Source organism: Pavona decussata, unplaced genomic scaffold (assembly GCF_977016875.1).
Source record: "Pavona decussata unplaced genomic scaffold, jaPavDecu1.1 SCAFFOLD_164, whole genome shotgun sequence".
Taxonomy (NCBI): Eukaryota; Metazoa; Cnidaria; class Anthozoa; order Scleractinia; family Agariciidae; genus Pavona; species Pavona decussata.
In genome coordinates this window covers 193,660-220,000 of record NW_028145575.1, presented here as the reverse complement: position 1 = coordinate 220,000, position 26,341 = coordinate 193,660, and the positions used below count along the sequence as shown (strand labels likewise).

At 38.2% G+C, this 26,341-nt stretch overlaps 1 protein-coding gene and 1 long non-coding RNA gene across 2 annotated transcripts in view; one reads left to right on the top strand and one right to left on the bottom strand.

The window, feature by feature from the left end:
- LOC146464339 (uncharacterized) overlaps nt 1-26,341 on the bottom strand; it is an 82,247-nt gene that overhangs the window by 14,782 nt on the left and 41,124 nt on the right. Inside the window, exons 12-15 of the mRNA XM_085129863.1 lie at nt 11,910-11,961; nt 7,613-8,169; nt 4,949-5,236; nt 4,120-4,404 (exon numbers count right to left, since the gene is read on the bottom strand). Of these exons, the coding sequence (XP_084985989.1) occupies nt 4,120-4,404; nt 4,949-5,236; nt 7,613-8,169; nt 11,910-11,961 (1,182 nt within the window). The remainder of the gene's footprint in view (nt 1-4,119; nt 4,405-4,948; nt 5,237-7,612; nt 8,170-11,909; nt 11,962-26,341) is intronic.
- Nucleotides 9,736-11,375, top strand: LOC146464341 (uncharacterized). Its single transcript, XR_014868508.1, has 2 exons — nt 9,736-9,865; nt 10,291-11,375. It is a non-coding gene; the product is annotated as an uncharacterized LOC146464341 (long non-coding RNA).

Genomic DNA, 26,341 nt, shown 5'->3' with positions numbered 1-26,341 from the left:
AAAACCCCAGAACTACTTCGGCCCATGTCTATTTGTATCCATACAGCTCAGAAATGGCTTAAGAAATTCTTTGGGTAGCTCATTTTATTTCTATTTATTGAGTTGTTTTTCAAGACAATACGATAACATTTATTAGTTTCGACACAAGTTGCGCCTTTAGAACCGGGAAAACCTTATCAAATTTTTGATGTTCGTTCATCATAGATTTGAATGATTGATCAGACTTGATCGTTTATCTCATAATTGTATTGGTGTGAAAAGGATCAAAATGGGATAATTACCACCACTCCACATGCAGCCAGTCGACACCAACGCCTGATGAAGATGAGGAAACGTCGCTAACCACATCTATGCTACATAACCGTGAGACAAACGATCAATTTTGATCTATCAGTTTAATTGGAATATGACCGGATCTAGCGATCATTTTCACGAAATTTCTGTATTTTAGATAATATTTATCGTTGAAGCTGCTTTATTCTCCTATTGTTGGCTGGTTTCAGAAGAGATTACAAACGGCGGCCTCTGTAAATAAAAATAAAATCTAAAGAAATAAAAGCCAATTAGATCATAATCCTGCCTCAAAAATTATTATACAACCATGCTGCTAATGGCGACCCTGATGAAAGATTTAATGAGTAGCAATTAGCTGCTGTTAAAACAGTGATTACCCAAGGAAACCAAAATCATGATTTTTCCCTGAAAATTAAACAACGTCATCCAGGAGAGGGTACTGAATACCCATAGGTACTCCTTAGTGTCACCGAAACCTGGATTAAGTACAAACCTTTACCTTTAGTTCCAGTTTTGAAGTTCCATGTCTTGCTGTCCTCCTTGTCACTTTCTCTATATGAATACAAGGAGGTGACAGTTATTTCATACTGTTTCCAACACTCCAGGTGAAGGGTATAGCTGGTGGTGTTTCCACTGACAGTAATTGAGTTCCAGTGGCCTTCTTCTTCTCTGTAGTTGACGTTGTACTGCAGAACAGAACATATCCTTTCCATGGGAGGCTCCCATTTGACTGGAACGGTTCCACCTGTAACTTCTTTGCTCTTGTTTACAATAACAGGTGCACCTGCAAAGGATCGTAAATACAAACATGATTATCTTAACGTTTTCAATAGCGTGGAAGAAAAGTTGACAGATTAGTTATTAATAAGTTTCAATCATCCGAAGGACACTTTTTGGAAAGCTTTTGTCTTGTGATGGAGTTGCATTTAGTTGTTTATTATAGTTAGTTTTCCAGGTAATCCTCTGAAGGACGGTTCCTACTAATACAGAAGTATTTTTGCGCGGCTTATAACTATGCGGGAAAAAAAGCAGATCTTAGCAAGAGATTTTGAAATTCAAACACGGAATTTGGGGTAACCATTCACTTTCCAGAGATAATAAGGGGACAATAATTCTAAAAAAATAAAAAAATGTATGGAATGTTGTTGTTGTTGTTGTTTTAATTCAAACTTAATTATCTCTGAAAAATGTGCAGTTACCCTCAATTGTTTTTTAGCCAATTTATAAGTATTATAAATTAAAGTTAATGTGACAACCATGAAGTTACGGCTTCAGGTTTTGATTACCGGTGATGTGATATGCTACCAAGACAGGACCTGTCAAATCCCAATGCCCAAAGGTCATTCCGGTCCTTGTGCAACATCCGGTTATCTTATTAGACCAATGGGGATCGAGGTGCTCACGTGAAATCAAATACCATGAATATACCATTGTTCATCGTGCCTTTCTGTATGAAACCTTCACACGTGTAGTTTTGTTCTACAAGTTCAGCTGTGGTTTACAAGTTCCACGTTCGGTTTACCAGTCCTACAGTTTTCAGTCCATAGTATTCTTGTTTTCTCTGCGATTTACCAGCGGTTTTATACGGTTCGACGATCTTTGGTCCGGATAACACACACCGCCTCGACGCTCTCGTTCCCGAACAGCCGCGGGAAGTCTCCAACTCCGAACTGCTGCTTTGCAAGCCCTCTCGCTCCCACAGCTCCGCGATATCTGCCAAACTAACGGTCTCCCCGTCACGGGCAACCGAAATGTTCTTACCGAGCGATTGAGGGACGCAGGTATTGCTTTAGAAGGCTCTGACGAGCGTGGCGAACAGAACAATCGGCGGAATAATCCTTCACCGATGGCGGACCCACCCGCTTCGGAACGCCCCCAAAGTTTTACAAATGAACAAATGACAACCATAAAGCGCTTTGTTCAAGAAGCTGTCTCTGATGCGGCGACAGGAATCGCAAGTGAAGCTGCGAAAGTTGCGGTCAACGCTATGCGGGCCCAACAGAACTCACCATTTGCTCCAGCCGACGCCATCTTGCCAACACAACAACAACAACAAGTCCTCGGATCATCGCCTCTCTCGCAAGAAATCCAAGCGACATTGCCAGGACATTCACCGGGTACAGTGGACACTTCTTTACAAAATGGTGCGCCCTTCCAGGCCATCCCGTCAGCATACGTGAAGGAAATCCAGACCGGTGAGTTCTTTGATCTTTCAAAATTACTCCCCAAAAACTTATCAATTCATGATGAGGGAGACAACTTAGTGCTATCCCTGGATAACTCGGTGGTCAAAGTTTCTAAAAAGAAGACATCAGGCGCTGGTCTGGGATGGGCGGTCTATGATTACAAATTTCGCCAGAAGGCGAGCACCATTCCAATTAGAGATAAAATTCTGCCACATGGTAAGGTCCTTAAAAAACCCGGAGCTAAGTTTGATATGATGATGGAGGTTTTTTATTGTTATTGCTTTTTCCCTTGGGAGGCGTTCAGAGTTCTGTGTTGTTTTTGTGGTTGTTGTTGTCGTTGTGTGTGCGTGTGCCTTCTTTTGCAGATCTGTAATTCGCTGATCGCGGGCTCTCGTTTTTGGATGGATTGGAGGCCTCTATGGACGGTGTTTTTGGAAACGGCCCTTTATGCTGTTTCTCTTCCCTTTCTTTGTTCACGGAGATCTCAGAAGCTCGCTCCTGGTCGGCGGACGGGTGGAGCAGGCAGTGCTTCTCACGTGTATTTCACGCGGACGATGCGGTTGTGTGTTCACCCAGAAATTCCCTCAGAGATCTCAGGAACTGTTGCAGTACCTAACTCTAACTCTAATTAGATATGCAGCTAGGGTCCATAATGTTTTGAGCTGCGATGACCCTAGCCTTTTTTGGTTTTCTTCGTCTTAGTGAACTCACATGCAACGGGGCATAAGGGATATCTACAACTAATGAGACAACAATAGGGCTTGTGGTTCGTCATGGGGAATACACTTTGTGTATTTGTGGGATGAAGTGCTCCCAATACAGGTCACACTTTTCCCCATGGACTCACAGTCTTAAAACATCCTGCCCCATTCACAACTGGTTACTACGGTAACCATGGAAATAGACTTGGATAGGATAGGACCTCGCTCTGAGGGGATTGTTGGCCCCATGGGGAGTGTCCCATAAGGACCTCGCTCATGGGGGATTATCGCTCTCTGGGAAGGATTACATGAAGTCCTCGCTCATTGGGGGGCCCTCTGGGGAGATTGTTGGCTCGCTCAGGGGGGGGGCCCTTTGGGGAGGATGTATCCTTGCTCAGTGGGGATTGCCCTCAGGGGGGGACTCGATACAGGCCTTGCCCACGGGGGTCTCGGCCCTCTGGGGAGGCAGGTTCCCAATTTAGTTTAGCCTGACCTGTATATAAGTTCTGCCGGAATGGAGTGCTTCCTCCCCTACCCCTTTATCCCACAATCTGTTGTTGTCTCACTTACTCTCATGGGTTGGGAACATTAATTGAGTTTTATAACCCTTTTTTAGATCTTCTTTTCCCGCATACCCATAAACCGAACAAAAATACCTTTGAATAAGTAAGCGCCGTCCTTAAGAAACCAGGTTTTCTCGGATCGTCCCGAGATGCATAGAACGCATGCACAATAACAAAAGGAAGCACTGTTCTAAAACACTAATATTAAGTAGAAGCACATATCTATAAATTAAAACTAATTAACACTGTTTACCCAAGGAAAAGAAAATCATGGTATTTGCCCGAAAATAAAAGTATGCAATCCAGAAGAGAGTATTAAATACCCATATGTACTTCTTTGTGTCACGGAAATCTGGGTTAAGCACAAACCTTTACCTTTAGTTCCAGTTTTGAATTTCCATATCTTGCTGTCCTCCTTGTCACTTTCGTTGTATGAATAAAAGGAGGTGACAGTTATTTCATACCGTTTCCAACACTCCAGGTGAAGGGTATAGCTGGTGGTGTTTCCACTGACAGTAGTTGAGTTCCAGTGGCCTTTTTCTTCTCTGTAGTTGACTTTGTACTGCACAACAGGACATATCCTTTCCACGGGAGGCTCCCATTTCACGAGAACGGTTCCACCTGTAACTTCTTTGCTCTTGTTTACGATAACAGGTGCACCTGCAAAGGATCGTAAATACAAACATGATTATCTTAACGTTTTCAATAGCGTGGAAGAAAAGTTGACAGATTAGTTATTAACAAGTTTCAATCATCCAAAGCACACTGTTTGGAAAGCTTATGTCCTGTGATGGAGTTGCATTTAGTTGTTTATTATAGTTAGTTTTCCAGGTAATCCTCTGAAGGACGGTTCCTACTAATACAGAAGTATTTTTGCGCAGCTTATAACTGTGCGGAAAAAAAGCAGATCTTAGCAAGAGATTTTGAAATTCAAACACAGAATTTGGGGTAACCATTCACTTTCCAGAGATAATAAAGGGACAATAATTGTAAAAAAATATAAAGATGTATCGAATGTTGTTGTTGTTGTTGTTGTTGTTGTTTTAATTCAAACTTAATTATCTCTGAAAAATGTGTAGTTACCCTCAATTTTTTTTTTTTGAGTTTTATGACCCTTTCTTAGATCTTCTTTTCCCGCATACCCATAAACCGAACAAAAATACCTTTGAGTGTCACGGAAATCTGGGTTAAGCAAAAACTTTACCTTTAGTTCCAGTTTTGAAGTTCCATATCTTGCTGTCCTCCTTGTCACTTTCGTTGTATGAATAAAAGGAGGTGACAGTTATTTCATACTCTTTCCAACACTCCAGGTGAAGGGTATAGCTGGTGGTGTTTCCACTGACAGTAGTTGAGTTCCAGTGGCCTTTTTCAGCATGCAAAATTACTTCTCTGTAGTTGACGTTGTACTGCAGAACAGGACATATTCGCTCCCATTTGACTAGAACGATTCCACCTGTAACTTCCTTGCTCTTGTTTACGATAACAGGTGAACCTGCACAGGATCGTAAATAGAAACATGATTATCTTAACGTTTTCGTGCAAGAAAAGGTTGACAGATTAGTTATTAATAAGTGTTCAATCATCCGAAGTACACTGTTTGGAAAGCTTATGGCTTGTGATGGAGTTGCATTTAGTCGTTTATTATAGTTAGGTTTCCAGGTAATCCACTTAAGGACGGTTCCTAGTAATGCAGAAGTATTTTTGCACGGCTTATAACTATGAGGGAGAAAAACAGATGTTAGCAAGAGATTTTGAAACCCAAAAACAGAATTAGGGGTAACCATGCACTTTCCAGAGATAATCAAGCGACAATAATTCCAAAAATAAATATATAAAGATGTAACAAATGTTTTTATTTTTTTTAAAATCAAGCTTAATTACCTCTACATAAATGCGTAGTTACCCTCAATTTCCTTTGTTTTTTTTTTTAAGGTTTTATAGCCATTTCTTAGATCTTTTTTTTTTCACATACCCATAAACCGCACAAAATACCTTTGAATTAGTAAGCGCCGTCCTAAAGAAATCAGGGTTCCTAGGATCGTCGCAAGATGCATAGAACGTATGCGAAATAACAAAAGGAAGGACTGTTCTAAAATACTTATATTAAGTAGAAGCACATATTTATAATTTAAAATTAATTAAAACTAGTCATAATTTAACAGACTAAAGGAGGACTAGTTGTTTACTTCGAGCTGGTAGAAGAGCTGAACTTGAGAGTATCTGAGTGTGATTTGATCCTGATACCTTCGATCTTTCTTAAAGCCGATGTGTTGCATACGATGAGTTGCGACGATATTTAACGCAACTACACTCAAACGTTTATGCCCCCTCGCGTAAGCAATTCTCAACGAAACATTATTGCTCGTATCACTATAATCGTAAAACTATATCGTAGTTTTTAAATTAGTTTTAAAACTTCTCCATGGTGAAAGGAATACTAATTAAAACCATGCAACATGGAAGAAGGAGACAAAACGACCTTAAGAAACAAATGGTTTGAATAAAAAATAAAACTCCAGACCGACTAGTTTAGCCTGTGATTAACCAAGGAAAACAAAGTCATGATTTTTGCCCGAAAATAAAAGTATGCAATCCAGAAGAGAGTATTAAACACCCATAGTTACCTCTTAGTGTCACGAAAATCTGGGTTAAGCACCAACCTTTACCTTTAGTTCCAGTGTTGAAGTTCCATATCTTGCTGTCCTTCTTGTCACTTTCTCCGTATGAATAGAATGACGTGACGGTTATTTCATACTGTTTCCAACACTCCAGGTGAAGGGTATAGCTGGTGGTGTTTCCACTGACAGAAATTGAGTTCCAATGGCCTTTTTCAGCATGCAAAATTACTTCTCTGTAGTTGACGTTGTACTGCAGAACAGGACATATTCGCTCCATGGGAAACTGCCATTTGACTAGAACGGTTCCACCTGTAACTTCTTTGCCCCTTTCTACGATAACAGGTACACCTGCAGAGGATCATAAATAGAAACATGATTATCTTAACGATTTCAATAGCGTGGAAAAAAAGTTGACAGATTAGCTGTTAATAAGTTTTTAATCATCGCAAGCACACTGTTTGGAAATCGTATACATGTAAGTGCATGGCTGGTAAAGGAAGTGTATTTAGCTGTTTATTACAGTTTTAGGTACAGCAAGATGATTTGGAATTCAAAAATAAAATTGAGGATAGAAATGCATGCAATTTAAGAGATAATTAAGCGACAATAACTCTAGGTGCCGTCCCAAAGAAATCTGGGTCTCTCGGATCGTCCTGAGATGCTTAGAACATTTGCCCAATAGCAAAAGGAGTCACCGTCATTAAATACTTATATTAAGTTCAAGCAAATATTTATAAATCAAAACCAATTAAATTTAAAATGGAGGACTAGCTGTTTAGTTCGAGCTGGTTGAAGAGCTGAACTTGAGAGTATCTGAGTGTGATTTGAACCTGGTACCTTCGATCTTTCTTGAAGCCGATATGTTGCATACGATGAGTTGCGACATGGATATTTAGCGCAACCACACTCAAACGTTTATGCCCCCCCGCGAAGGCAATCTTCACGTTAACGTTAGTAGTTAACGTTAATAGTTTTTAAATTAGCTTTTAAAACTTCCCCATGGTAAAAGGATGACTAAACCCGTGCAACATGGACGAAATAGACAAAAAGAACCTAAGAAACAAGTAATTTAAATTAAAAATAAAACTCCAGACCGAGTAGTTTAGCCGGTTTTTAGATCATGGGCTCTGTTTTATTATCAGTCAATCAAAACTAGTGCCTTAAATTTCAGTTTATTTCACTTATGCCACGACGAAGAGTTAAAATGTAACCAGTGACTTATGTTTATAAAAAGGAAATTAGGCAATAACCTCTTAGTTTATTGATTTGATCCAGTGATAATGCCGTGCCAAAAACATAAAGATCCATAACTGATCCATGGAACTGGTGATCGTCCCGGTGACCGTCATTCCCAATTTTGTATGGCTCTCCCGTACGTGAGAAGAAGGATATTTTTCTGGAGGGAAACGTACGATAACCTACGTTTTTACCGTTAACATAAATTGTTGAATTTCCAGTTGCGTGATCCCACGTTACTGCCACGTGTGTCCAAATGTTCAAAGAAACCTTAACGCTACTCTGAACGAAGTACCACCTATCATCAAGATTGTCACTTTTGCTATGGCGACCAAATCCAACCTTCTGGTTTCTAAGAAGGAGCTGAAACTGCCATGGATACTTCCAGTCATTATAAAGCGCACGGTCGCCCGTTATAAGGCTACCCGTTGGTTTTATCCAACAGGAAATGGAAAAACTCCTGCGATTGAGATCGATTATCGGAGCAGTGGCGAAGGAATTTGATCGGTCGAAGATGGGGGCCTTGCTTCCTGGACACCACCCTTCGATATAGGATGGATTACCACTGAAACTGAGATAAGAAAAGAAACGTCAACCAATAAACAATATCTCCCCATTTAAATAGTATAACCTTCTTTTAAAAACCCTGCCAGGAATTGATTATTATTATAATTTTTTTTTTTTTTTTTTTTCAGCTAAGAGGTGATGATCAAAACGTTATCGCGTTGTATGACGTCACTGACACCCAGCAGCGCCATTTGCTTTTATCGCGATCCTGGGGGATCTTCCAATTGCGCTGAGACGTCAATATAAAGTCGTATTGCCGTCTCAAAATAACGGTTTCTGATTGGCTCAAAGACTGTCACGTAAGCATGGAAGCACGGCACTTAAATGGGTTCGGCGCGCACAGATCAAAATTTTACTTCTGTGAATGAACATGCGGCGTTGGATGGTGTTGTTTATATCTTTTCATTTGAGTTTACAAAGCTTCTGGCACTGTTCAAGGACCACTTATAATATTTTTTTTGTGGTGAACATGTACCATGATACAGCGGATACAACTTTTTTCTTGAAGGTAAGCGAAGATTCGATGAAGAGAAATTTAGTTAAAAGACTTTCCTGAGTGTGAAAGCGGCCACGATAAATAACAAAGAGCTTAAATTCCAAAATATTATGGCATTTTCAAAGCAAAAGGATCTGTTTCCTTTCTGATGTCTCTTATCTCTAGAAAAAAAATTGCTCCAAGAGCTCTGCTGCGTTCTCTTTCATGGCTTTTCTCGTCGTAGCGCCGAACGGCAGACTCGGTAATTTTTACAGTATTCTTCGCCGCTTGGTCTCTATCAAATTTCCAAATCTCCACGGCATCTAAGCTAGGATAACAATGCTCTGTTTTCGTTTTTTGGGTACTAGTATGGTTGCTCTTTTTATTCTTACTTCTGGTTGTGAGGTTTATTCATCACTGTTTTCATGTTGTTGTTTAATAAGCTTATATCTCGGCGGTAACAAGTTTTCAATAACATTTGTTTGTAAAATGTTCAAACCTACTAGCTCGTCTATTTCATCAATGGTAGGTGCTTTATGGACTGTAAATTTTTGCATTTTCTTTGTTTTGACGTAAAATTTAAAGCCAAAAATTCAAAAAACCCACCCCGAGAAAAAATTTCGCGCAGGCATATTACCATGGCTACAGTTTAACTGAAGTAAGAATTTCTCTTTCAATCAGCGCACGATTTGTACTTTATCCGTTTACTCTCTCCAACAAAATGTCAGTATCGCGATAAAAAACTAAATTCTATTTTGAGACGGCAATACGACTTTATATTGACGGCGTTGGGAGAAAATATATTCCGTCGCTTCGCGACTCCGCCCAATATGGAATATATTTTCTCCCAACTAGCCGTCAATATAAAGTCGTATCGCCGTCTCAAAATCGAATTTAGTTTATAATATCTCCTATAATATTAACATTATTATGTAGCCGACATAAAAGGCTATCTATTAAATTAAAGATCAAAACTTTTCAAACTACCGTAACGCAACGAAAAAGCAGGAGGGGGTCCAACCACCCTCTCCCCTTATATCACGCAAGGTAAGGGGGGGGGGGGGGGGGGTTGAGTTTGCATGTAGGTCTGAACAAAGGAGGATATTACTATCTTCCCATCGTACCTTGCGCCAATTTCGGTAAAATGGCTTCCGGTCAGTGAGAGGAATGCGCGTGTTTGAGGCCAAGTTTGAGCTGGATTTCTTCGTATCACAAATGATCCATGGTGAGTAATTTATCTTTATTTATTTCATTTACATTCAAATAAGGGAAAGGAATATTTTTCAGAGAGAGATATTCTTCAAAACAGCAATACTTTGCGTATTGTTCGTGGCTTGTCAACCATGACTGTTGTTATTGAATATGCATGACCTATTTTGAATGCGTTATTTCGGAACTTAAACGACGAGTCAATAGGATTATAATATTCAAATATTAGCTTTGATATTTCAAAGTTTCACTGGGAACTGATCGACTCCTATTGACTCCGCGTTTTCAACAAAAATTTTGAAGTTGAATGTGAGGGATTTTTGCCGCGATTTGTGTCATGATTCGACCTGTATTTATATTGCTTGGGACTTCTGTTCCAAGCTCCTAGTATTCAAGATTTTCTTTACATGTTTTCGCTTCATGTATTTTGTTTTATGGTAGGAGCCATTACCCTCAAGTCAACATCTGAAGAGGTCGCCGAGAAAGGCACGAAACGTGCTTCAAGCGGTCGATGGAACGTTTTCAAACTGTCACTGTTTGCGGCGTGTTCGGAAACAGCACCAATCTCCAATTTTTCAGCTCATCTGGAAAGTTCACGTGCCCGAGAAGCATCTTATACTCTATAAATGCAGCATTTCCGAAGACTGCCTGATATCGACGGCTAAATCCACGCAATTCAAGTAAATAACACTCGATTTCTTGAAAACCTCGAGTTGCCGCGTTACTATCTCGACGGCGTCCATTGAAAAATGAGATTCACCTGGGGCCAGCCGTTTGATAATATAGTTGCTACGCGGTGCATGCCGGGAAGATAGTAACATCCTCCTTTGGTCTGAACGTTAATCTGACAAAATTATTTGCTCACGTGACTTGATTTTCCATGGCAATAAAGAATTGATAGCCATGTTTTAAGAATTTAGAATGTTATGTTCTAAAAATTGAAACGCATTATCGCTACTCTAATATTTTTCGTTTATAATTAATTTTGGATCAATTTTAGCGGGTAACTGAGGTTTTTAGAAGTCGAGAAATCCAAGATGTAGGCTGTGAAGAATAAAACACAAGTGGGCACGAGGGACGTACGAACAACTGGTACAATATAGTGTAGTACCGTACTGTCCAACAGATTATACGCCCTCCAGTAATTAACAGTCTCACTCCAATCCGTTGCCAAATGCCATTTTAATCATATATGTGGTTTTCACCTCACACATCGTCACGCAAGGGAAAAAATAAAATCCTCAACCATTCAATAGATAAAGTCAAGAAATTAATATGTTGTAGAAGAGTGAGACATAAACAACGTGTGAAAGCTACAGGGCTGTGCGATATCTCCTAATCGAGGCGAATCGATGTTTTCATGTACGTGACATGTTTAGAGCTGCAATCCTTCTGTCACGCACTGCGCAAAAATCTAAAATTCAAACTGCTCTATTTTCAAAACAAAGAATGCTATCCTGCTGAAAACAAGCAAGCCGATGGAAATTTAGATTTTCTTATATGTGATGAAGATAAAAACCCAAAATTGTGTTTAGTTTTGAATTTCAGTTTTTTATGACGTCATGTGAAAACCAAGAATACACTCGATTGCCAAAACGTTGACGCCTAAAAAGCATAAACCGTGACCGATGAGACCCAATGGGTTTATGGGTATAAGTGTAGTTAATTTCCTACTCTCGTGCGACGGTTGATAACCAAAATTAGTTGCACCTGGTGAATGATGAAAACTGTCCAAACTTTCTTAAAGTGTCAAGTTGGCCAACAAGGGGCAATTTTTAAACACTACCCACAAATCCGTTGGGCCTCATCGTTCATGGTTTATGCTTTTTAGGTGTCAACGTTTTTGCAATCGAGTGTATCAGAGACGTATGAACATTTAGCTATCGTGCCAAACAACGGTTGGCGAATTTTCGATTACTAAGTTAGCTAAAATGATTTACATGTCAACCTTGAACAGGATTATGTTGTTCGAAACATATAGTTCAATTACAGCGGAACCTTTTTCCTACAAATAACTATAATGTTTTACTGGTCGCTCAAATATGTAGTAATTGACCAACCTTATGTTCTGATCACTGCCATCTAGCTTCCAGTGGCCAAGGACAGTCATCGCTAAAAATGCAACAACAGGTACAAAAACGTTAGTTGGGGTCATAATCCTGTGTCCTTGCGCAATGCTTGTACTATATTAAGTATATCTTGGCGTTTAAGCCATCAAAAAATGTCCTAAACCCATTAAAGGGCGGGTTTTAGCCCTGTCTCTCAACTCTGATCCAGTATGGGAACTTTGTGTCAGATAAATTCTGCCAAACGTAACAGGAGTTTATTTTCCGTGTACGCTTGAGTATATATGGATAATTCAGGTTATTTATACGCAATCTCATTGAAAAATAAAAAAAGGAACGGAACGTGTAGATTTTAAAGTACTGCATGGTCGTGGATTCATTTCTAAAATGCATGACCTCAATGGCGTAATGCGCACAGATCGGTGTAATTTCTTGCAGTGTATTCGCATTCTCTGTCATAAACCACATCTAAATAAAGACGCATACGCTAGGATCAGTGACAAGAGCGAAAACTCATAGGTAACCTGGTAATACTTGGAGCTTTGAATGCTTAATTATTTGTTCGTTATAGAGCTGCGCTGTGCATTGTTCCTTCTATTGAATGAAACAAACAAATGTAAAGACGGAAAAAAGAAAATAGGAAAAGTACACATAACATGAATATGCATAAAAACATCTTGGAACACGAATAAGTCGTGATATCCGACATCTTGTTTTACAACAGATTGCAGGCGTAGTGCTAGCGAGTTTGAAGAACACTTTTAAATTTCTGGATGGAGCCCTCTCTGCCCAGGAATAACCCAACCACTTCCAAACCTTGCAGACGAGTAAACAGAATTGACTTACCAGTGGCCATGACCATTAGACTTGTGCAGGTCTGTCAATAGAAATCAGTGGAAGGGTTAAAGGGAACAGTACTTCATCATTTCATCCCTTTAAAAAGCCAACCCCTACGTTATGGCTCGCTGAGTAGTCCATGGAACAGCTATTTGAAATCGTTACAAGTTTTCTGAACAAAGCTGCTTTGCTCCGTTTAACGTCGAGGACAACAACAACCATGATGATCAAGGTAGTTTTAAGTCCTTCACGGCCGCGAAAAGCGGCTTTAGTTGGAAGAGTCTTCACAAAGTCGTGTTACAACATTCGTGAAAGAACAGTGATAGCACTGAGATAAATGACGTTAAAGAAAACACAAATACTTGCGAATACAAAGGTGTTTCTCTACGTTATTCAAACTTACATAAATACCAAGCTGATTAATTAGAATTTTCTAAGTCTTATGACTTTATTCCTGTTAAATTATGGTTTATTAGTTTGTTCGGAAGGAATTAATGAAATCACCTCAGATATCTGGATTTGATTGAGACAAAAAGTGGTCTTTTCTTTGTAGAAATGTGGGTTCTTTCAACTTTCGTAATAATCCACCAAAAAAAACGCAGTCGGCCAATAAAGGAGCTCTATAATCCAAGGGATCGACTATGAGATAAATTAAAAAGATTCTCTTATGACTGTTGTTTAGTTCATCTACTTACTCACCGTCAATATTACTATCCACCCAGTGTTCATCGCCGTCTTCTTTCCTCCTTACTCGTCTTCCGTGCACACACAGACAAACTGCATGAAAGAAAAACGAAAAAAATTAAACGAACTGAATTTTTAAGACTTTGGTCTGCTTGGTACACATGAACATTTAGCCTATGTTTCAAAACTCGCAGATGTGTCTACTGCAAATACTTGTGGAAATAAACTAAACACTGAAATCCTTTGATGCCAAAATTCTGTAAGTCGGACGCATCTCAAAGAGAGAGATGGTAAGTGTGGGCTCTATACCGGGGGATTTGACATGTTGCGCCTTGGCTGTTTGATGTTTTAGATCCACATGTCGAAACTTTGGATGTTTCCAATCGTATTATTTTCACACCTTCTCGATACAAATGATCATACAATACAATACAAACTTTAATGACACTCCCTGAAAAAGGGTTTTCAGCGAAAATAATACTAAATTTACAACATTAAACGTCAAAACAATAATTTGATCCAGTATTCCTTAAGAAACGAGATTTTAAATTCGCTATGTAGTGGAACCACTTACAAAAAGCTGTTTAGCGAGGAAAAGTAGAACAGGCTGATATAATATTGATCGTCACTATAAACTACGATTGGCGAAGAATAAACACCCGGCCGGCAATAAATTGCAGGATTTCTTCCTCAAACTTGATAGATATTTAAAGATCTCTCGAACTATTATTTCGATAAGTCGGCCAGAAAGTGTTGAATATTTATCGATTTCATCGATATTTTTTCAGCAGTTAGCACTTAAAAGTTGTCTACTGCTATACAAGCAAAAATGGCAATTTATATTCATCAAAGTCATCATGTCGAAGAACGAGCTGGTTAATAAAGTTTTTATTGCCAGGCAACACACGAGACATAATAAACTTTCGCCGCTTCTGTATAAATATCAGCTTTAAGCAATTAGTAACTAGCGAAAAAGACACAGAGTGACAAAATGTTCATGAAAAATAGCACAAATAAAGACATATTTAACTTTTGCTTCTACATAAATCTCAGTTTTAAGAAACTGGTAACTAGTGAATAAAACACAGAGTGACAAACGGTCCGTGTAAAATGCCGTTTTTATACCTGGCATTTTATGTACGACATTTCCTTTTAAAATTGATCATTGCCTTCTGTTATCTCCAGGCGCCGAGGGAAGAGGAAGAAGAAACGGTCTTCACAACACTTCAAAACAAGGGCTAGTCAGTTTTATTTTAACTTTATTACTCGAGCGCTTATAATATATAGCTATACACGCTTGGGTCTCCACTGAGGAGCTGCAAGCAACGAAAATTATGTGTATTTGGCTTTCTTTCATTTTGCTGCTTTATATATGACGACGTTGTTGCAATTAGGTGTATAGGTCTTTAGAGATTTTTTTTCCGTTTCTAGGTAATTATAACAAGGCCTTCAGTAATCGAAGTCGTCCTCAAATATTGATGTTCAAAAAATAAATGATCATTGAAGGTGATATTTAGGATCACGAACACGAGTTGAACTTCTTTCGTCAAAATTGCGCATTTCGTTATTAATGTCATATTCTCAATCCTTTAATTGTGCCTGTAGAATGATGACCAGATCAAACACACGTACAATAAACTATAACAATGCTACAAACAAACACTCACCTGAAAGTTTCTGAATGATTCCCTCCGAAATTAAACTTTAAAGCGTGATCTCGATAACTAGCCTCAGTAACTCGCAATGTATACAGAGCGCAATGCTCTGAACAGCTGTCGGCTTCAAAAAGGAACGCGAAAATGAAGAACTCATTTATTCAAGTTGTGCAAACATGGGCTGGGCTAAGAAGTAAAGTTAATCAATTTTCTTGACAGATCTGGTTTTAATAAGGGCAAAAATAACAGCAGAAACAATTTCGTTATACAAAAAAACACATTTTTGCTGGCCCTTCCTCTTTTTTAATTACAACCTTGGATCTCAACTTTTTTTGTTATTTATCAATGACTTAACGAATTGCTTGCAATTTTCCCAAACCAGAATATAAACTCATGATACCAGCTTGACGTTTGCTAGGGATGATATTAAGCATGTAAAAGATTGTGTTTAGGACGATTAGCGTATTCTAACTGAAAACTCTTCGAATTTTGGGGGACATTTAAGGGTCTTAGCGCTAGTCCGCCCATTGCTAGTCAAGTATCCTGTTTTTCCACATGTTATGAGAATCGTACTTCAGTTATCAAGTTTACTGCACTTAGAAGTTTAGTCTTTGCCATTGTTTTCATCTTTTACGTGCACAGAACTTGTAAGTATTGTATTTATTTTCGTTTTTTCCTTTTTGGCACCTTCACTTATACAGTGTATTGCATTTATCTAGTTTTTACGGATGTGAACCATCATGTTGTGGCATGCTATTGAGCTACAAAATGCGCAATGTTCAGTTGCAATTAGTTGGCTGCCGAATTATTAAATGGTTGTGTTTGGTTGACTCGAAAAGTCTGTGTTTTCCCCCCACAGATTGTCTTATGATCTATGCAAAGTGTACACTTAGTTATCAGCCAATAAGCTTACCTTAAACCTGACATTTTCTGACTGACTTCTGACTTCGTGTTCTTTTTTGAAGCCGACATCTGTTGTTGGCATTTCGTTCTGTATACGTTATGTGGAATTTAATGGTTTCAGTTCGGAGTCTTGCGAAATTAAGTGCGGGGTGCCTCAGGGTTCTATACCTTTTTTTTTTTTTTTTTTACAAATACAATATAAAGCCTGCTAACTTACGAGATACATGGATACAAGTTAAGTTACAAGATAACGCTTAAAGATTAACCTGGTTACATGCTGACTTTCCAACACTTTACAGAATTAACACATACACGCACTTACATATAAATGCACACTGCACGTGAAGTTTAAAACTAAAATCATTTACAAGTCTTTACACAGCATTCTTCACGTGCATACAAATTACCAAAAACACAGGGGCCCAGGTTTTAACAAATTGTTCTAATTTATTATTTGATACTGCTTATGTTCGGATAACAAAGATTTTGTTTTTCGGGCGTAAAAGAAAGCTTTCAAAGTTTAAAATGCCATTGCAAACACTAGCGCTAAAAATGTGGTACTTGGCAATAACGAGGGCGTAATTGAGCGCTGACCAGTTGTTTGATTTTTGGTGCCAGCCATACAGAATCACACTTTCAGAGGATTTTTTGTGTTCTTGGTATGTTTTGTGCCACCATCGCGTAAAGAGGTTCCAAAACGTGTAGGAAATGTTACAGGTAAACAGCATGCGCAACAATGATTGACTTTCGTAGTTGCATAGCGGGCAAATGTCACTGTCCTTTATACCAGCACGAAAAAATTGGACTGCGTAGGTAGGATGTTTTGAATAATTTTGAACTGAAAAATTATAAGCTTTGGTTCATGCAAGATTCGGAAGGGGAGCATATAGACGTTTTGGATGTTTTCTGTGGTGAAGCCGTAATTTAAAATTTTACTCTCACCGGTTGGAATCAAATAGGATTTGCTAAGTAAAGTCGAATATGCAATTTTAGTAGACGGCAGTGAGAGAGATTGTACCTTTGAAGAGACTGTGTTGCGGAATTTTACTTTCCATATTTTTGGGATGGCTTGCAGTATACCATAAAATGTAGTGAAGGGTACTTCAAGGTTAAGTTTTTCTTTGAGCTCAGTTAGTGATAGAAAATTTCAGGCTTTGAACTCCTATTTTTTCTAAACTTATTGGGTAAATCAGATAGAGGCAACTTTAAAGTCTATTGGAATGTTAGAGGTGTTTTAAGCGTTATCATCAATAAAGAGCTTTCTGTGTAACGATCTGTGTAACGTGTCAAAGGTCGTGGACTTTATTCTTTTTGCAGATGATACAAACAAATTTTTCTCCCAAAAAGATTTTAACTTGCTTCCTGGAATCTTGAATTCTGAAATGCTTCAATTGACTCAATGGTGTCGAGCAAACAAACTGTCCATTAACTTTAAAAAATCAAATTTTATGGTTTTTAGACCACCCCAAAGGAGGCAAACACTTGATATATCGATCTATTCAAATTGACAACAATGCAATTGAACGTGTGAAAGAAACAATATTTTTAGGTGTTATCCTCGATGAGCATTTGTCATGGAAGCCTCACTTTCTTAGTGTTTCTAGAAAAATATATATCAAAATCAATAGGTATTATTTACTAGTTATTGCCTTCCCAAAACCTCCTTACGTTCTTATACTATAGTCTAGTTTACACTTACTTAATTTATTGTGTTTCTGTGTGGGGATCGACATATCAGTCTAATTTAAATCGGATTCTTGTTTTGCAAAAGAAGATAATCAGAATAATATCTAAAGTTTCTTTTGATGCTCATACCTGTGTTCTTTTTAAAGAACAGGAGATTTTAAAATTCTCTGACATTTATTTATACCAAATAGGTAAATTTATGTATCTTTTTAATAGAAGCTTACTTCCAAATTATTTTCGTGATATGTTTACTCTTGCAAGCCAGATACATTCTTATAATACAAGAAATTCCAACCTTTTCTATATACCTTATTGTCGAACTAATCTTCGAAAATTCTAAATTCGGTTTCAAGGTCCTACGTTTTTCAACTCGCTAGGTCGTGAAATTCAAAACAGTGAAAGTATCAGTTTGTTTGGCAAAAGACTTAAAAAATTCCTTCTTTCTTAGTTAAATTGACTCTTTGTTGAGCTACACGCCTTTTCTTTACCTTTTTGTTTTCTTTCTTTCTTTTTTCCTTCTTTTAAAAAAAATTAATTGAAATTTTCATTCAGTACCCTTAAATTCCCCTTAAATTCTATGGTTTATCCTATAGTTCCAGGAAGCCTATAGTTAATAAGCCCCCGGTTTCTATATAGGCTTCCTAGCCTTTAACATATTAAATCTTGTAAATAGTTTATAATGTATTTATGTTGTATTTTTTGATTAATGGAAAAATAAAATGAATTGAATTGAATTGAATTACGAGTTGCAGGCTGAGGCTGGTAATCGATATCACGCTCTAAACTTTAATTTTGGAGGGAATCATTCAGAGAGTGAGTGAGTGAGTGAGTGAGTGAGTGAGTGAGTGAGTGAGTGAGTGAGTGAGTGAGTGAGTGAGTGAGTGAGTGAGTGAGTGAGTGAGTGGGTGAGTGAGTGTGAGTGTGAGTGTGAGTGTTTTTTTGTAGTATTGTTATAGTTTATTGTAAGTGTGTTTGATCTGGTCATCATTCTACAGGCACAATTAAAGGATTCAGAAAATATTAATAACGACATGCGTAATTTTGACCAAGCAAGTTCAACTCGTGTTCGTGATCCTAAATATCACCTTCATGGATCATTTATTTTTTAAACAACATTATTTGCGGACGACTTTGATTACTGAAGGCCTTGTGATAATTACCTAGAAACGGAAAATAATGTCAAAAGATATATACACCTAATTGCAACAACGTCGTCATATATGAAGCTGAAAAATGAAAAAAAGCTGAATGCACATTAATTAGCATAATTTTTATGGCTTGCAGCTCCTCACTGGAGACCCACGCATGTATAGCCATATGTTACAAGCAGTCGAGTAATAAAGTCAAAAGTAAAACTGACTAGCCTGACTTTGAGTTGTCGTAGAGGCCGTTTCTTCGGTACGAATTTCAGGTTGGTTGTTATAACAAGGAAAGTAACTCTCCTTTTCAGAAATCGCTATAGCAAGGTTCACTAGTTAAAAGCGTCTTTCGAGGACAGCTGGTTACCGTCTCTAAAACAAGATTCAAATTTTTGAACACCGTGTTTTGCTAGGCAAGTAAACTGGGTCCCTTACATGAATTATTGGCATCCTTCCCTTTTTTGGGGGGACTTTTTAAAGTTTATGTATTGTTATCCAAATATGGCTGTTCCTTACCTTCATTGTGCCTCGTGGCACATGATTCCTTTTCTTCCCACGGCGACTGGAGATAACAAAAAGCACTGATCGAGTTTAAAAGATAATGTCGTACATAAGATGCCATGTACAAAAACGGCATTTTTCACCGACCGTTTGTCACTCTGTGTTTTATTCAATAGTTACCAGTTTCTTAAAACTGAAATTCATTATGTAGAAGCAAAAGTTAAATATGTCTTTATTAGCGCTATTCATGAACATTTTGTCACTCTGTGTCTTTTTCGCTAGTTACTAGTTGCTTAAAGCTGATATTTATACAGAAGCGGCGAAAGTTTATTATGCCTCTAGTTGGTGTGTTGCCTGTCAATACAACAATCAGCTCGCTCTTCGACATCTTGACTTTGATGAATATAAATTGCCATTTTAAAGTCTACTGCTGCTTACCGGTAGTCGTAGCTTGGCCCTCAAGCAGTACTTTTCATTATTTACAGTTTCTAAAAGCGCCCTGTATGCGCAGGATTCCATACCGAAATGCCTGGCTAGGATCACGTGCGCGTTACCTACATCAGCGAAGTGTATATCGAGTTACAGTTGTTCAGTCTCACACAGGCTTATTGATTTGAGCCGTCCCTGCGAAAAACGAACACCTAAAACAACACGACGGAAGCTAAGTCACACGTTTTTCTCCATTTTACTGATCGACTGCTTCATTTAAGAAGATAAAGGAGCTTTAAAGTTTGATTTGCACTACTTTTTCCTGCGACATCGAAATGGTATGCAAATTTGTTACACATGTTTCGTAGGCTAATTGACCGGGATAACTACCATGAATATTTTAGAGCAGAATAGGAAAGAAATCTGGGATCGAAAAACATTGAATGGCTGTCTTCAGTCAGTCTGATTAGTTTTATGGCCCAATATGTGATGTTTCAAAACATTCACGGCCTCCAGATGCCAAGTGTTTGTGAATCGGTTCTAATCTCATAATTCGCGACGTGAATTGCGAGCCGCAAGTATCGCACGCATATTCGATCTTCCTTGAGTGAGAAAGAGTTTGAATCAGAACTTGAAACTTAGAAAAAATAAACTTCTTTTCTTCTTCTTTCGGGATATAAGAATTAATTTAGAGAAAATTACATACTAGAAACACTTTAATTTTAATAAAAATAGGCATTAGTTTCAAGGCCATTTTGAGTAGCGTACACAAATCTGCATGCTTTAAAAAGTAGCCAGCGAGTCTAGAATGTTTAATGTATTAATTTTCTTGTGCGATGGTTGGTCTAGGTTTCTGTAAAGTTTCAAGTTCATTGGGTTATTTTACACCGTGAACGGGGCTTTGTCCTTTGACCTAAATTTTCGCGGTTTTCATCGGCCCGTGACCGCACCTAGGCCGCATTTCAAACTCTTGCAATTTTCTCAAAAAATGAAATACCTTGGAACTGTAAAATATGATTTTCGGAAATAGTTAATCCAAGGATATCCCCATACGAAATATCAGAAATTCGACTTAGTGGTCGCTGAAATGCAGTTCTCGATTCTTACATGCAGCCGCTCTTTAGTAAGACAAGATTCCATCCCCTCAAAAATGTTCGGCTGCTAAAATAATAAGCGGAGGAATCGTAAATTTGATTTAAATACTAGCAGAAAGCTGGTTTTACGAAAGTTGAAAGCACCTATTGTGCGAATCCTCCATATTATTGTGTTAACTCGCAGCAAATTAAACATACAAGAAACTAAATTGGCCAAAATAACGAGATGCGGAAGGCAAACATGCGAGTAGCAGTTGTGTAGGTCTTCTACTCCCATTTTACGTGCTTGAATTTCGACTTCAATCACGTAGCCGCAAATGTAGTTAAATTCTGAATCATCTTAGTTGTAGGTTTGCTCAGAATCGGAGTCAGTGTTTGACCTTTGGGCTAAAACAATCGACCAGAAACCCAAATAGCTTGCGAAGAATTCGCTCCGACTCACTACTGTTTTGTTGTGCGCTTGTTGCTGAGATACCGATACGTCACTACTCTTACTAGTACCAGTCCTCCAAAGGCGCGGTTTTAACACTAAGAACACTAATTTCGATCGGGTCAAATGCCGTTTTTTCCTGGTTGTTTAGACTTACTCTCCATGTCTACTTTTGAGAAAAAAAAAGGAATTGAATAGGGGTGATAGGCACTTTAAGGTTTATGCATCATAATACATTTCTTTCCTAACCTTTGATGACAGAGTTTTCGCCACCCTAGTACTTGGAAGAAATCACTCAAATTAATATACATTAAGCAAACATTAAAACGCAGGCTGCGCGATTTTGAAAGTTTTGAAGCATATCAGAAATGCCTTTGTTGCAGTTTGCCACACCTCAATAACCGAAGTGAGATAGATGAAGAACCAGGTTGTTATAAGCATTGATTTAAAATGGGATTTGATGTCGCATAGGTTTATTACAATAATGGGGGAAACAATCCTCTTACAGAAATTTTCTTCATGAGATTCTTAATTTAAAGTTTCTTCCATGTAAACTCAAGAGATTAAGCTGATGCTTTCTGCTCCACAGCCATATTATTTATAGTAAGAGAAGGACTTCTGCCTAGATGCAAAAAGGATCTAGTCAGAAGTTGTCAGGTTTAAGGTAAGCTTATTGGCTGATAACTAAGTGTACACTTTGCATAGATCATAAGACAATCTGTGGGGGAAAAACACAGACTTTTCGAGTCGACCAAACAACAACCATATAATGATTCGGCAGCCAACTAATTACAAATGTACGCCGCGCAGTTTTTAGCTCAATAGCATGGCAGAAGATGATGGTTCACATCGGTGAAAAATAGACAAAGGAAAAAAACGAAAATAAAATACAATACCTACAAGTTCTGTGCACGTCAAGATGAAGACAATAGCAAAAACTAAACTTCCAACTGCAGAAAACTTCACAACTGAATTATGATTCTCATAACATGTGAAAAAACAGGGCACGGGACTACAATGGGCGGACTGGCGCTCAGATCCCTAACTCCCCCCCTAAAAATGAAGAGTTTTCAGTTAGAATACACTAATTGTCCTAAACACAATCTTTTACATGCTTAATGTCATCCCTAGCAAACGTCAAGCTGGTATCATCAGCTTACATTCTAGTTTGTGAAACCTGTAAGCAATTCGGTAAGTCGTTGATAAGGTAGAGTTCCTAGGTTATAATTGAAAAAGAGGGAGAGCCAGCAAAAATGTTTCTCTTTGTATAACGAAATTGTTTCTTCTGTTATTTTTGCCCTTATTAAAACCAGATCTGTCTAATATCTCGATGAACGCACAGCTGACGCATGAATCAATTGTTGTATAACATTTTCAACTCGTAGTTTAAGCCGTTGATTCTAGGTTGACAAGAGGTTTTCCAAGCATTCACCCAATGTGCAAAGCGGTAAAAAACAACCCCCATGTTCAGTAAAAATACACAACTTAGAGGATAAAAAAGCAACACCCCTTTGGTTTCAAAATAGTTAAAGTTTCTAATTTTTTGGAATAAAAGGCATGGGTTGCCAACTCAGTAAAAATTTTCCAAAAACCAAACGTGGAAAATTTGATCCTAGTGTTACATGGGAGAATTATTTCCGCTCGCGAGGACATGTTTGTTTACGCAAGATTTGCCCAGTTGTTACGTTTCATCAATGAAAATATTAATATAAAAAGAAAACAGACAACTGAAGCTTTCCTAAATGAAAAATTTATTCAGATAAGTCTTTGCTCTAAGGTGCCGAGGCATACAGTTTTTAATCCGAGATGATAAACGTGCAAGCGATTTGAAGGAACTGCAAGTCCGTATTGAAGTAGAAGTTATCGACCCCGCGCACGTTTTTCCAAAATTTCGCAAAAAAAAAAAAAAAAAAAAAAAAAAAACTGTTAGGAATACGAAGATTCGGTCGTAAGAAAAGTATTTAAGCTTAAGTACAAATTCATAATCAAACCTGTAATTTCTTGAGAATTGGATTCCCACAATTGCAGGTACTGGAACACTACCAAGAAAGTCCATGGCTTAAATTAAATAATGATCTGCGTGAGATGTCCGCTTGCTCGTCGCCTGGATAAAACGACAATTTGTCCTTGAAGCACAATTTCTTCGCCGTTTATTATCGGATTTCCGCTGTTGAAACTGTCGAGTATTCCTTAGCAGTTTTTCTTTCAGTTTATCGTTTCGATAAGGTGTGTTTTTCCCTTGAGAAAGCGAAATTGGCGTCTGAACATTAATAGTTTTGCGACACACGATGACACGGGCCTTGCTTGTTCTTTTTTCCTTTTCTTTAGGTTTTTTGGGAGTTAAAAACTCCAATCCCAAATACAAAGTAGGCAGATCTTTTTTTCATCAGCTGGTTCGCTTGTTGTCATCTGTAGTTAAACTTTTTGCTGAAGTTTTTCCCCGCTTTTCATTTGAATGCAAAATGCCGAAGTCACTCCATAGAAATTTTTCTTCTCGAAGCATTCTTTGCTTACGTCATCAGCGTGCACAATGGGAATATAAAGCACGCTCGCGCAATTGGATTTGATTACACGAATTTATTACGCGGTATGCCCTGAAGGGGCATACCGTGTCTAAAAACGGGTCGATTTCTTTTTTTTTTTTTTCTTTCTCGTAGCTACAAATCGGTACATTAATTTATTCATTAAACTCACCCCTCTCCTACTCGGGGTGTATTGTTCTGATTGTCTTCAACAGAAGCAGCCCAATCAAAATCCATTCTTGTCGCTTACATCGCGAGGGAGGGGACCCACTCACTCCTACCTGTGTGACGTCAACGCATCATTTGATCTATTTATAAAAAAGAGATTAAATTTGGCGCCATATTGCTAACATGTTCTGAAATCAAGTGTGCCGTTTTCAAACAGAAATTTCACCATTTTGAAGCGGCAAATCGAAAGAATAACTTCTAAGAAGCATTCGACATTTAAAACGGTGGAAATTGGTAAATTCCTGGCGAAGGAATCGTGCTTTGTTTGACAGTCAGACCACGACGCGAGACTGAAAAGAGGTCATTGAGAAGCTTACGTTATCGCAATGGAATTCCCGCAATTTCCCTTGAAACCCTGAGTAGCGTAACACAAGGGAAACAACGTAACGCGATCGTCGTGACTCAAACTATTCCATCAGCAAGGATACTTTAATCAATCGGCGAAGCATACAGTTGGAATAAATGAATCAGCCCCAGCATCACGCGTAATGCCAGTATAGCAGGCATCTTGTTAGCTATGTTATAATGTATTTTGATTTCAAAGGTCATTTCTGGGTTATGAGTTCTGCGCTTATCGGTTTATGGCCTGTTCATTGATCTTTTGTCTGGCGACGGTCGTTCTTACGCCCTTTGAGGCTTTTTCTTTTTTTTTTTTTTTTTTTTTTTATGTTTAGTTTTGCTCGTTTCAGTGAGTCCGGTAACGGTAAAGCCTCTCTTGTTATCTTTGGTAGCATTTGAATCCTAAAATGATCTTTATCTTGCAGTTACTGAATTGCCGGGCCCGGCCGCAGCTATTTGTTTTTGCGCAAGATGTTGCGTTTCTTATCGCTGCTATTTGTCTTTTGATTCTTTCTTTAGCCACGCATCAAACATTTTACCTCGCGAGAACATGCGGACCGCCGAGAAAGCAGGTCTTTGGATTGCTTTATTCGTGGGGTAAACATAACTTACTTGATATTTTATTATCATTTTTTTTTTATAATTTTTAATCGTTTATCAACTAAAATTGGTCTGATCGTAAGAGAAATAAAATCGTACAACATTTCGGAAGTCATTTACTTGTGTTATTCTTCCAAATATTTCAATTTCAAGTTTACAAAATCCGACCTTTGGAAGTGGTATTTCGAACATGTCAATCGACTGACAGTATTGTGTTCCGGATCGTCTCTAGCCCCTGATCATCACAGACACATTCAAGAATCTTTATTTTAAAGGATGATCCATTCTTCTATGAAAAACCTTACATTGAAAATTGAGAAAGAAAAAGATAGCCATTCATCCGCTGGCTAACAGACGGCAGTCTCAGAAGTAAAAGACTCCATTCGCCACTCCGCATTCTTAAGATTCTAGAGTGATTATAAATGAAAATACGTTTAATTATTTCTGTAGGTTTTTTTGGCTGTACATATAAGCTTATATACTCTAATATTTGCACTCAATTTACTGATGCTAACAGTGTCAAACGCAGAAACAGCTAAGATAATTTTTCACCCGAACTCACTTTCAAAATGATATACACTCACATTTTCTTACTTAAGAGTGTAGAGAAACGCCCGCATACCGTACGTACTTACAACTGGACTTCTTGCCACCGCCTTTGCACTCGCAGTTGGCACCACATTTATACCAATATCATCTCGTTTCAGTCTTCATATGATTGGCTCGTTACCCACCTAATCAACAAAGCTGAATCGACGTATGAAGTCGCCCTTTGTTTCACGAAATCAACTCACTTCTTTCTTCGTTTTCTTGCTAGAGGACGATCATCATTATGGAAAGGTATAGCGTGCAGAACTATACCCTCCACCCACCTTGTACTGATCTAGCCGGCACATTTCAAGTTCAATATAGGAATAAATGAGCAAATGGCCTGTGGCTGAGATACTGGGTCGACGTCACAAGCTTGTTAGTGCCCAGTCTCTCAACTGCTACTTTTTAGTATTCATTATGGCGGAAAACGGGCTATTTCGGGTGATTTTTTCCTCTGATAACTAAAACATGACGAAACACGGAATGCGATTAAGTTTTTCGCAAAATATGCATACATTTTCGACATTCACTAACACTGTGTAAGGGTGATAGCTACTTTAAATGGGATGAGACCACAATAATTTAGATAATGTAGGTAATGTATTGTTTTTCGATTCGTGATAATGGGATTCTTATAATTTAAGGAATACTGAAAACGCGCTAACTCTTCCACAAATCCGGCCGCAATAACTATCTAAAGAGAAGTTTCTCATACACTGGAGCTCAGTTGTGAAACAATTTACCCTTAGAATAATACTAATAATAATTAATAATTAATAATAATTGCG